The sequence below is a fragment of the Azolla caroliniana genome, unplaced genomic scaffold (assembly GCF_043228905.1).
Source record: "Azolla caroliniana isolate FFs.n. ecotype wild unplaced genomic scaffold, voAzoCaro1.0.p SCAF_11, whole genome shotgun sequence".
NCBI classification, from domain to species: Eukaryota; Viridiplantae; Streptophyta; class Polypodiopsida; order Salviniales; family Salviniaceae; genus Azolla; species Azolla caroliniana.
Window position 1 is genome coordinate 18,969,910 of NW_028230446.1, and position 13,628 is coordinate 18,983,537.

At 36.3% G+C, this 13,628-nt stretch overlaps 1 protein-coding gene across 1 annotated transcript; it reads right to left on the bottom strand.

Moving 5' to 3' along the window:
* Positions 1 to 10,212: 10,212 nt before the first annotated feature.
* Positions 10,213 to 12,911, bottom strand: LOC147858313 (zinc-finger homeodomain protein 5-like). The gene has a single exon (XM_087327844.1). It carries the CDS (start codon positions 12,138 to 12,140, stop codon positions 10,755 to 10,757), a length of 1,386 nt encoding a protein of 461 aa, XP_087183970.1. The 5' UTR covers positions 12,141 to 12,911; the 3' UTR covers positions 10,213 to 10,754.
* Positions 12,912 to 13,628: the final 717 nt, after the last annotated feature.

Sequence of the window (13,628 nt, forward strand, 5' to 3'; positions counted from 1 at the left end):
GTATTATTTTCGTTGTCTGTCCTAAGAAAGTCATCCACTAATTCTACATGTATGTGCGTCTTCAATATCATTCGTGATGGATATGTTTTATACCTTTTTTTAATCATCCTTAGGCCTTTCCTTAATCGTCTTTAACACCTAATATGTCCTTAGAAATTTTTCCTTAAAATTTCTTTTCTTCCATAGAAAAAAGATGCACCATTAATACATATTAAGAAAGACCTAGGTTGTACATGAAATATGTACATACAACTAATTACCCCCCTTTTTTTTATCAAGGTTAAGTTCTAGCTATTGACTTAAATATAAATACTTCGATGTAGAGTATAATCACTTCACCATGTCAAAAAACCGCTTATAACATATACCCTTGCCCGATATGGCCTAAAAATAGGGAGTCCAATGGCCACCTAACTTTTAACAAAAAAATAGTGGATTAACTAAGAAAAAAATAATGATAGTTAATCACAATACATGCAAAATTAAAACAAATACCTCACTAAAATAACTAAAAACGAATAAAAAAATGAGGGGTAGGGGGGAAATGCTTCTTCCCTTTAAGTGTTTATTGCCTTTAGGATCTTACGAAATGCTTAATTGATCACTTGTAAGCATTGTCGACGATGGCACCAAATGTTGTTTATCCAATAGGATGAGGTAACAATTACCTTTTTAAAATAAAAGTCAAGATTCACCATGGTATTAAGTAACAATTACCTTTATCTTAGATATTTGAGGAGACATGCACCTTTTGTAGACAAATAGTGGGCGTCAATTTATCCTCATGCATACTTATTATCCACCTAGTTTCCATTGGCAAACTCTCTTAATTACTCTTACTCTTACTCTAAAACGAAGGTTCTTAAATAATAATAGACTTAAGTTAAGCACTTAATCATATATTAATATAATTTTTAAAAAAAATATAAGGATATCACAAAAAAACTTACTAACCAAATCTTGCATTGCTTGAACACAAATATACACACATCAAATCAAGCTTAGAATGTATTACAATAAGAGGCTCGGAGAGATTGAGGCAGGCTAAGGAGAGAGATTAAGCACATAGGAGGCTTAGGGGACTCTAGCTTAAGGAGAGAGGGTTAACCGTTAGGGGACTTGAGAAGAAGTTTAAAAGCTTATATTTCTTTTCCATTTCTGTTATTTACAACTTTGTCCTTTTTTAATGGCTGCTTTCAAACACATTATATTCTCCCAAGGTTTTTCTAGAGGGTTGCATAGTCAAGAAAGGTTCTTTGTTGCTCTTTGGTGCTTTGTGCTTGGCCAAAGCATAATAGTGGAATGAGTGAAAACCAATTGAAGTTGGGAAAGTTGGCGATTGGAATGTGTGCCTAATTCAACTTGTGGGACTCTTCTAGGATACACATGTTATTTCATAAACTAGATTGATTTCTAAAAGCTCTTCCTAAGAAGCTTGTAGTTTCTTTTTTCTCATTTTCCTATAGATGTAAACCACATGAACCATATGTTATTGGAGTCACGGATTTGATGGAACTTTTTCATCAAGTAGAATATAATGGTGGTTGATTTTTATTAACGTCGAAAAATATAGTTCTAAAAATTTCCAGCCATCACAATGGATGAATACTAAATCTAGTAATTGACGTTTGGGCTACAATTTGCTAAAGTAATAAGCAATGAGCATCCTTTATTTGTTTAAATGAAGAAGGTACATGGAGGATGAATGAATAAACCTTTGCCATGTGGTTCTCTTGATGTTCAAGGAACAATCATGAGTGAGTATGAAGTAGACACTGGAAAGTAGAATCTATTCAATATGTGAATATTTTCTCCTAAAACTACAATCTCTAGTAAATGTAATAGAATAAATAACCTAGAGTCCTCGTTTGACCTTAATATCTCAAGTACATTTTCCAACCCCTTATGTATAATATCTTCATAACCAAGTATCTTCTTATCATGCTCAATATCAATCTTCATATCAATTGCAAATAAGTTTTCAACTCAATTTTACATCCCCCCCATCTAGGACACCCCCTTTTCCCATGATATTTTTGAACATATCACTACAATGGCGATGTTGTAAATAATCGTGATGTGACATATGTGGAGTGTGTATCATCACTATGTGAGTCTTCTAGGGTTAAGCATGAGCAAATGTTGGAGGTAAGGAAGGATACGCAGTTTCCCAAGTGTAAAAGTATATCTTGGATACCTTTTCTTATAGTAAACTTGTAATGAACTCGATACTATGGTGCAAGAAACAATGTAATGATGACAACCTAGCGATATAATGTTTCAAATAACAAGAAATAAGAGCATGGAGAATTGTTCTACATGTTATGGATCCGTAAATTTAGGAGGGAAACAACATAAGGATGAGACCTAGATATCCATGCACTGGAATCTTATAGTATTGTGATGTTCCTCAAACATATGGTACCCATTCATTATTATACTTGTACATTATTTTTTACATATGATTTATAACAAAATGTTAAAAATTAGATTGTAGCAGAATAGTGCCAATCAAAATTTAAAATAATATTGTTATGGAAGTCATTACTAAAGAAGAACAAAACACATCATCATGTAGTTTGTGATTACACTAAAGTTAGAAGCATCAGTAAAGAAAATCGAGAGGTGTTATCACATAGTTGTAGTTGGAAAACTCAATATGGGTTAGTAAAAATTCAATAAATGATAATGCTACAATTGAATGTCCAAATCATTATGTTCAAAGGTATACAACATAATATGAATGTTGTAACATGTCACAATATTATTTTTTCCTTTTCATTCATAGGGCTCTCCACTAAACCAAATGATCGAACATTTTAAAGAAATATGTTGACAATGAATGCCTATACTATAAAATCCATTGATATTTTGTATCATAGAAACCTCCCATGGCACCACACCAGCTTGTTGCCAAGGGTATATATTTACAACTCATTTAAAATTTGTGATACTATTTAAATTAGATCTTTGTTGTAAGAAAATTCAGTTACATTGTTGGTTTAGTGTTGTCTTGTGGAAAAGAAATGATTGGTAGTAAAATGAATAGAGAAACTATGGAAAATGGTAATCATAAGGTAATGTTGGTTGACTCGACATAGGTATTAGAACATGGCAATAGATCACGGAATGAAAACAAAAGGTTCTAGTGAACATGAGAGGGAAGACTACTTTGAACTTATACCTATGAAAAATCCAATTTTAGATATGTCTTCTTGTGCATACCTAAATGTTGGAATAAAGATACACGTATCTACAGTTGAGGGTTCTCCTCCATAGAGAAAAAATTGTAGTATTTATAGATTAGAGAGAAGAACACAATGCATGAGCGATGAGAGTACTAGTGAAAAATGGGAAACCCCAATGAGAGGTGAATAAGAAATTGGATGATAGTATTGAAAAGAGCATGGGGAGAGTCACGAAGGATCGACAAGAAATAGAAGAAAAATGGGAGAACATAGATTAATGACGCGGAAAACCCCCTTTTAATCTCTTACATAATAGCATGGAATATGCTTTTATCCTAAAAGTAAGTATATGCTAAATTTTTCGAAAAATTTAAAGAATATCAAAATAGATTATGCAATCCAAGCACAATCAACATGGCCTCACAACCACATGATGTGCTTGGTGTCCATGACATAACCTTAAGGTGGTCTTCTCTAATAGATGTATGTTTTTTTCCTACATACCTGTATCTATCCATTAGCTTTATATTTATGTTGCCAAAGCTAGCAATGACACATTTTGCAGATGTCTACCTAATTTTTGATCAGGTGTTGTAGGAATATGACTATATTAAGTTGTAGCTTCAAACACTCTAAGATGTCCAAGTACTTAGACCAAGTTCCTTGTGCGGGAATCTCTTTTGAAGATAACATGTGGCTGAAATTGCATCTTACCAATTTTGATTATTTAAGACATCTATTTGTAGCATACTTTGGCCAATATCTTATAATATGGTTCTGTTATTGCGCTCAACGACTCCATTTTGTTGAGGATTATGAGAGATTGCGTGTTCTTGTCAAATCCCATGTGCATTAGAAAATGAATTTCCATTCTCATGAACAATACTTTCCACCATCATTTGGTGTGAATTGTATTGATTTTCAACTAGCATTGGTTTTCCGTGCATGCTTTGTAAGTGCAAGAAAGCATTAAAAGCCCCAACTTTACTCTTAAGAAAGTACAAGATTGTGAAATTGTGAAGTCCTTAATGAATTTGATGATGTAACAAACACTTATGTTGAAAGGCATTTACAGTGCATCACACGTAACACAAGCTGGAGGGAACAAGTTGAAATAGCTTCACTTATTAGCAATAAGTTCTTAGCTAATCCATGCACAATACACATTCGAGATGTAATTGTAGAACTATTATTAGTTGATTGACTTTACAATGCCCTATCAATTAAGTGCAAGTTTTGTCCTATTATCTCCAAACCGCATCTTGAGTGGAGAGGTAGTGGAACGTAATATTTTTACCATTCTCGACTATGAGTGAGATGATGTGTGGCTCTGGTATTCACAAACCACAAAATTTCCACAATTGCAATGTGAAAATTTGCCATAAAAGCTTCTAGCATGTCCTCCTTGTATGTCATTTTCTCTTATTTCATGTAAATGACATAGTCCAATGCTTGAATGAAATATGTGTCCTCTTCATTGCATACTGATAAATATGATGTTGAGCAATATCAAATAATTTAACCTTATTTCTATGATCATATTTCTTATGGTGGTAATCTCTTTCAAATATATGTCCAGGTTTATTTGCATCTTGAAAGCAAGTAGCATAGCAAGAGATGTAGAACTGGGCATGAAAATTCATGTAAAGATTGTTTCTAATTGCTTTCTATTCAAAGATATTGCACAATTTGGGGAAAAAAATGTCCAGGTTTGCTAAAAATGTACATCCATATTACAATTAAGAGAGAGATTGATTAATGATTTATCACTTTGATTCTTGGCTTTCTTGATTCAAGATTCATCTCTTCATGTTTGAAGTGTCGTCGTTTCCATGTGTTGTGACAAATGTATCCCACAAATTTGATAAGGCACCCGTGATTGGATCAAAATTTATTACTTGTGCTTGATAGTTATAAGTCGTCCGCTAATTGCCAATGTTTTATGTATGTCTGTAGGTTCAATTTCTTACATCTCTACTCATAACAAGATCTCATAGAAAATTGACCTTCCTTGTCATGTAGTTCTTTTAAGATATATCATATTTCTTTTAAGGAATCAAGGTCCTTGACAAGGTCAACTTGTTTAATGCATAAGTATCACCACGCAAGCTTCTAAAAAGATATTTTTTCAACTAACAACTTCCATGAAATGATTATATAGTAGGAAAATTTAACATTTAAGCTAAATGAATAATAAATTCTTGAATGAAATTATTTATTATTGATACTAGTGTTTTAACAAGCATTCCTTAAAGAAACCAAACTTTAGAAGTAGACTAAAAGAAATCACGGTGAGTGAGCCATTAGAAGCATTGATGGTTGATCTTTTAGCTCCTCACAAAGATTTTGCACAAGATCATTTGGAAGGCATTGATGAATGAGCTTTCACTTAGACTTAAAGAAGCAAGTACTACATACACAATGATGATAAATGAAAAGTAGCCACGCAACTTGTTATGGGCATGACCATATAACATCCCGTGGTAAGTTTGTACCATATTATTCTATACACGTGGATAAGGTGTGAGGGTTAACCGAGAGAGAAAGAAGGGTGCCGATCCACCCAACCACCTTAGAGCGAAGGGATCGAGATGGACTCGAGCCTCGATTGGTGTCCCATACCATCGACATGGCGTTGAGTCGTACTTGGTACTGGGGCGCTCACTACAAAAGTTTAATCACCATGAGGACAGAGTCTCGACGTAATTGATAATGTGTCAAATGAGGGTAGCTAGGCCTCATATTTATAGGCAGACCTAAGGCCCCATGCAAGTTCACACTTGGCCTTAATGGGTTGTCTCAATCCCAAGGATTAAAAGGAATCCTTCCCTTCTTTACACTCTCTGTTAACCCTCATACCTTATCCACGTGTATAGAATACTAAGGTTACTACAATCTTACCACGGGATATTATATGATCATGCTAGTAACACAACTTGAGGCTGATGCGTTGCTAAAAAGAATCATACTTAAGACAGAAATTTGTTAGCTCTATACATTCAAAATGCTATCTCCAAAAAGGTGGTCTTAATTACTATGTACTTGATTCAATTGAAGTCATATTTGGACTCAAAGAACTATGTATTTGATGCACTTGGAGTCATATTTCTACTCAAAGCATGATTTGTTGCTTGAGATTTCCCAAAGTTTCAAGTCTTGACTTATTGAGACATTTACTCCAACCCTTAAAGCAAAGCCACTTAGGTTTATGTTTGCCATAAGTGATGGCCTTTATCTTGCATTATATCACCTTGAAATCTAAACAACGTTTCAAAAATCTCTTAATTTTGTGGATTCAAAGTGTCCTCATTATGTGTGTAAGCTAAAGAATTTCATGTACATGGCCTTAAGGAATTAATAAGATTGTAGCATTTTAAGCTACATACTTATCTTGAATCCATTGGATCCAAACATTTTCAAGCTAAACCAAATTTACACGTTTGAAAGGAAATTTCTTACAATATAATAATTGTTGTATTGATGATCTTCTATTTTCTTCAAATTTAGCTAGTTGTTTATGAAGAAGGCAATCAATCAAATGATCCAAAACCTTTGGATTTTGGCCTTTGGAATTAAGGCGATCTAGAGGAGAATAGAAGCAACCCTAACCCTATCACAAAAGAAAGGAGAATTACAAAGTACAATCTAAGGGTAGATTGCAAACTTATCCAAACACCTATGATGGTTCCATGCAAATTGTCTTCAAATGTCAAACACAAACAATCATGGATGAGAAAATCATAGAAACACTTTCCATACACCAAATCTTGGGAACTTTAAGGTATCTTGTTACTAGTTGTACCGTGCGGCACTTATCTTTTTGTGTTGTTTTTCTATCCATGTTCATGCAAAAACTTAGCATGACACTTTGGCAAGCTCTAAAGTCTGACATTGACACATTATGGTCAACTTTAGGTTCACGTTTTTCACATTTGATAGAGGTGTTATACAATGGTGGAGAAAAAGACTAGACATCATTATCAGTCAACGAAATCCATCAATAGGAGTGGCTACAAACTTGGCATCTTCAAATTGTTTGAACAAATGAAGCTCCACAGGTCATTTATAAAGTTAGTTGAGAACCTACGAATCATGGATTAGAATAAACACATTAGGGTGTGACACCATTTCATAAAGGGAGTGGTTGCATCCAATGAAATGGCATGGCCCTACACAACAACTACAACCATGTAGACCGATTTCTTAACGTCGGACTTGGTTTGCAAGAGTTAAGGAAATAGATATGCTTAGATTAATCGGGGGAGGAAGATTGTGCGCTTGAATAACATTAAAGTAACTATAAAAAATCAAATGAACATATGTGACCAACATTTCCACAATTTATCTTTATATACATTGTTGATGCAAAACACATGATGTTTTTGTTTTTTTTGTCAATCCTCATCTTGGCTACATAAGTTTTCTTCTTATTCATTACAATATTGGGTGTTTCTTGATAAACTAGTATATTCTTTGGGATATCATCATAATCAACAAAGTTTCTGTGCTGATTGCTATGAGAATGCATTGGGTAGAATTGATGCATGCAATTTGATCTATAGTGTTTATAACCCATGGAGGATAAGTTGACGCTAATCCTACACCAATATACAATGTTCCAAATGAAGTTGTTGCAATAACTTTTCTTTCTCTTGATTATTTTGGATCTAAATTCGAAGATTGCAAGATGGTCCATCATGTCAAGATGATGACTGAGGTACGTTAACGTTTATAGAAAATCAAAGCCGCATGATCTTCATCAAGCTCGACTATAGTTCTAAGGCGACTAATGCAACATAGAGTGTTTCTAACCTATTTTGGGTTTGTGCTTGCCTAGATTTAATTTACATCAACATGGGTTGTGCAAGCATTTGATTATTAATGTAGGGTGTGAATTATGTTAGCATTTGGCCATTGCCGTAATGAATTGGCCACTCATATATTGGAAATACAATGGAATCCAATGATATTCATATTACATGCCACATGATGGTAACCTTCTCAAAGTATAAACTACCTACCAAATTGGAACTTTATCAAGTTCAGGCCTAATGTGTGTGGCACGTCGATTGCACAGTATTTCTAGATGAAGTGCATGTAACTTGGTTTGTGGGTTGAGATAACCATTAATTGTTAATGTCCGAAAAGTGTGACCTCTTTCCAAAAACACTAAGCCAATAGTTGGAGATAGGCTCAAACCCACTCTCCACGGTATCATTAATGTTGATATATACGTGTGTGAAGCTTTGGTTCTTAGTTGGGCACTAGTTGGACCTCTAGAGCCCATCCCTATCTATTTTACATGGGTCTAAATATATCAGGCACCATGTATGCTTTGAACTATCCCTACTTGTAACAAATTTGGGCAATTAGCTTGAGATCCTTGTCGGTTATTTATTTTTCCCTCCAATATTGTCCCCATTTATGATTGTTATGTCTCACATGATATTGGTGGGCCTATTTATGGCCCAACTTTTGAATGTTTTTATCTGACCCCATTGTAAATATTCTTTAATATAGGCATTCACCTGACTTTGAATAATATAATGGCTAAAAAAGTGTGTATGTAACTTCTAACTTTTTAAGCGAATGTGATACACGATCGCTACAATCGAGCAATGTCTTCTCTCATGGCCCTCTCATGGGAACCTAGCTACCATGTGGGATACAATATTACGAAGGAAGGGTGCATACGAGTCAGACAACCCACAAATGTACTTGTCAACACAACATGATGATCGAACCAAGTGTGTGTCCCCTAACAGATGTGATCGTTTGCATCATGGAAACGACTCATGATAATAATAATAATACGAGATGTTCGGTCTTTATCTAGTTGCTTTGTCATCAACAGTCACTTGTGTCTGTAGTACCTGATTCTACATGGATGGATCCATGGGTTGCGGGCAATTCGGGGCACACGATTCATTTTAACAACAAAATGCTATCATTCCTAACACTTTGGAGGAGGTTGACACACAGGAGGCCAAGCTCAACACGTGTTACCCCCCGATAGCGTGTTCACACACATAGCACAATCAATCATACTATGGTTTGAGGACTTGAGAGCCACATTGGAACTCTCTTGTTCCCCAATGTAATGAAAACTTTATGCCACAAAACTAGCAAGGATTTGTGAATATAAGAAAATATTTGGGCAAATTTGCAAAAGTTTTAAGATAAGAAGAATGTGTATAGTTTCAAATTAGAGTAGAAATTAATTTTAAAAAACATATTTATTTCTTTATAATATTTGTTTCAGTTTTTTCAATGAATATTTAAATAAAATACTTATTTCTTTCCTCTGTTTCTTGTTCTTATAATTATTATTGACCCCTTGCTCTAATTAAATTCCATAACTGCAATGAAATCAAACGAAAACAAAAAACTCCAAAATTTGCACCTACAGTTTTCCTGTTTTTGACATTTAACTCTTTGCCACGCTTAGAAATTTCGACAATTAAATCAACAGAAACTATATTATTAATTATGTTGTTCTTGTTATAGAATGCAGATATTTGTCGATGGTTTCTACAGTTGAAATAATGCAGTGAGAGAGAGAGAGAGAGAGAGAGAGAGAGAGAGAGAGAGAGAGTCGAACAAATTTATTGTTTTTATATAAAAAGTTCTGATAAATTTCTCTGCCACGAAAAACATTTCACTCAACACTAAACCCTAATCAACTGAAATTTTAAAGCCAGAAAATTATGAGTTAATTTAACTGCAATCAATTACTGGCTAAACAAAATCGATGTTTGAAAAAGAAAATTTTAAATGAAAAAAATAAAAACAGTAGCAATAAAAAGAATTTGATCATGAGGAAGAGCTGAAAATTTTCATGAGAAAGACAAGACGCAATTCAATTCGTTGGATCAATCATTAGACTTCTAATTATAATATTGAAGAAGGTTATAAGCTCCCATCCTATTGGTTCGCTTGCTAATATAGTAAACAGAGGTCATATATAAATTAGTTGAATAGAATCAATGCACATTCCTGCCATATGAAATTCTTTCTGGGTTAAAAAAAAATGGATTCTCAATTAATTTGGAAACTGGAGTACAAATTATAATACTGATGATTCTCAGTTGCAGGGTTATAAATAATAGTAATGAAACAGCTCTGAAAATAATTCAACAATCTTCATAATTCCTTCTGTGATTAATTACATTATATTAATTAGCGCCCCCAATTCAAGTCGAATCAAATATATGTGATCATGACCTTTTTCCCTTCTTCTTTCCTTTTGGTTGGAGAATTTGGAGTACAAATATACTAATTATACTAGTGAATTGAAGTCCTAACATCAATCGAACAAACCTAAAGTAAATTAACCTCTCAGTATGCTAATTATCGAGGATCAAGAGGTGGTTAAGAAGTGAGTTAATATATAATCATCACAAGAGGCCATCAAAATCGAGATAGAATGTATATGAATAATTTCGTGATGATGATGATGAGAGAGAGAGAGAGAGAGAGAGAGAGATATTAATTTTTTTGCTGCAAATGAATGTTAGATTGTGTATGATACATGATGATGATAAACTAGAATAGGATGGTGGGTGGTCACATGTGATCATCATCATCATCATCAATATTATTATCACTACTATTGTTGTCATGATCATGATCATCATCGTCATCATCCTCATTGTGATCATTATTACTATCATTAAAGCTGTTATTATTGTTAATGTTAATGCAGAGACCTTGGATTGTGGTAGTAGCACCACTATCCATGGCACAATGATCATGAATCAGAATATCATCATTGATACCTCCATCTCCATCTCCATCTCCATCTCCTCTTCCTCCTCCTGTCGGGGTCGGGGCTGGGGCCGGGGCCAGGGCGGGGGCCGGGACCGGAGTACTCGTGATGAGATCTAGTTGCTTCTTCCCGACCGTGAGCTTGTTGTTGTGCATCCACACCTTGAGCACGTGGCGCTTCACGCCGACCTCGGCGCAGAAGCGCTGCACCGCGTCCTCGTCCTGCTTCTGTATGCGCCAGCCGATGCTGCGCGCGAACGCGCCCATCTCCTCCTTCTGCTCGGCAGTGAATTTCGTGCGGAAGCGTTTCTTCATGGACACGAGCGCGCCCTCGAATTCGTCGGAGTCGGTGCCGGCCCCTGTGGTCCCGCCGTAGACCCCACCCCCCGTGGTGGTGCCGATGCTGGTTCCGGTGTAGCCCGAGCCACCACCGGGGTATCCGGTCCCGGGGCCCCCGGCCGGATGATGGTGGTTGAAAGCCATGATCATGTGGTGGGGGGGCGGGCTGAACAATGTAGGTGAAGCCATGCCCCCTCCTCCTCCTCCTCCTCCTTGCAGTAATGGGGTGACAATGTTTGGGCCCCTTGCCCATGGAGATGGAGATGGAGATGGAGATAGAGATAGAGATGCTCCTCCTCCTCCTCCTCCCTCTGCCTCCTTCCTGTGGAAGTTCCTGTGGCAGCCGCACGCGGCGCACGTGAGCGCCTCCAGCGTGCCCTCGGCCCCGCTCGGCATGAATTCCCCGCACCCGTCCGTCGCATGCCCCCCTAGGCTCGCCGCATGATTCTTCAGGCATTCTCTGTACTTGTATTTCATGGATGCCCCTGCCCCTGCCGCTTGCTTCGCACTGCTCCTCGACACATTCGCCACTCGCACTGTCTCCTGATGATGATCACTAATTATAGCTGTTGTTGTTGTTGTAGTAGCAATGGCGCTGGTTGTGGTACCATTATTGCTGTTGGTTATCTGAGTAATCCCATCTGATAGTAATCCTAGCCCATGGTTAACCCCATTGTGGTTATTCCCTCCTCCTCCTCCTCCTCCTCCTCCTCCTCCTAGTGATGATATCTTCATTTTAGCACTGCTGTTAATTGTAGCGGCAGTAGACATTGGGTGCTCATTAAGCATAAACTTAGATGGTGAATTGGGTGATGGAATCAGCTCATCTTGCTCTCCAATCTCCATCTAATTAGCTACCTAAACTAGAAACTCGCTTAACCAAGGTAACTTTCTAGCTGCTACTTATATTAAGCTGTAGGTGGTGATTATTAATTAATTAGCTGGGGGGATAAATTATTGAAATCTCGGATATGTATATGCTCAATTTACAGCTGCAGCACTTTAGTCTGCAGTGTGAGCCCTTCTTCGCAGATAATTAATTCATGTATCATAATACACATACTAACGAAATGCTTTGAGCACATCTTAATTCTGCCTGCCTGCCAGTATCTCTCACATACCCGCTCTCTCTCTCTCATACGATGCTTCCTAAGGGATGACAACAGGGCCTCATCTTTTCCTCTTGGTCTTAATATTAATTAGGGAGTTATAGCCCCCATGATGTTAATCAGAGTTTATGAGATGCAGAGAATAGAGAGTGATTAGAGACCCCATGGGTATCTTTCTTCTACTAATTATCTAAAGACAAATTAGCTATATAATTGGTCCATGAAGACAACATGTATGTATGTGTATATAGAGTATGCATACACATGTATGTATGTATGTAGTATGTATGTATGCTTGAATGAATGTATGGAGGGGAGAGAGCACAAAACTTAGAGATCAATGATTAGACATAACAACAAAACTATGGGGATTTGTGTGTGAGTGAGAGAGAGAGAGAAAGTGTAGAGAGATTTACAAAGCCCCAAGACACAGAAAAACATGCAAAAAACTGCAGACAGAGAAGAAAGAGGTTGAGATAGATAGATAGATAGATAGATAGATATAAGGAGGGACAGAGAAAGAGAAATTGGCATCAAATCAATTAGTATTATTATTATACAATAGGCTTCTCCTCTCCCTTCTAAGTTCTTCTACTTCTTCTTTGGTGTTTTTACCTTTTTTTTTCTATTTGTCTTATTTATGCGTTGCTTACCATGGCAAATTTTTTGTAAATTAATTTGTAAGATGTGAGCAAGTAAATAATGATGGAGTGAGTAGAGAGAAATTTAGGGGCAGGGAAAAAGGCTTATTACATGTAAAAAGAAAAATACATGAGATGAGATGAGGTGCACAGTAGTAGGGGCTCGGGAGAATGAAAGAAGACGAAAAGTAGGCCTACAAAATTTAATGTGTACATACATACACACACATATATATATGTGTGTGTATGTGTGTGTGTGTTTGTTTTTTTGTTTACTGTTTGTTATTAATAAAGATTACGTCTACATATATATGTTTTGTGTGTGTGTTTAACGTATTTCTTATAATACGTACGTATGTATAATGTATGTATGTACGTATGTGTATGATATGAGTGTGGGGAGTCGGGAGGGAAGGGGGTGTTGCAGGGGGACAAGGTGTAAGTAAGTAAAGCCCAAACGAAGAACACAGAGAGAGAGAGAGAGAGAGAGAGTGTGTGTGTGTGTGTGTTGTGTAGAGAGAGACAGAGTGCGTGCAGGTTCTGTAGCGAGATGAGATAAAACAAGCAAAATAAATAAATCAGTA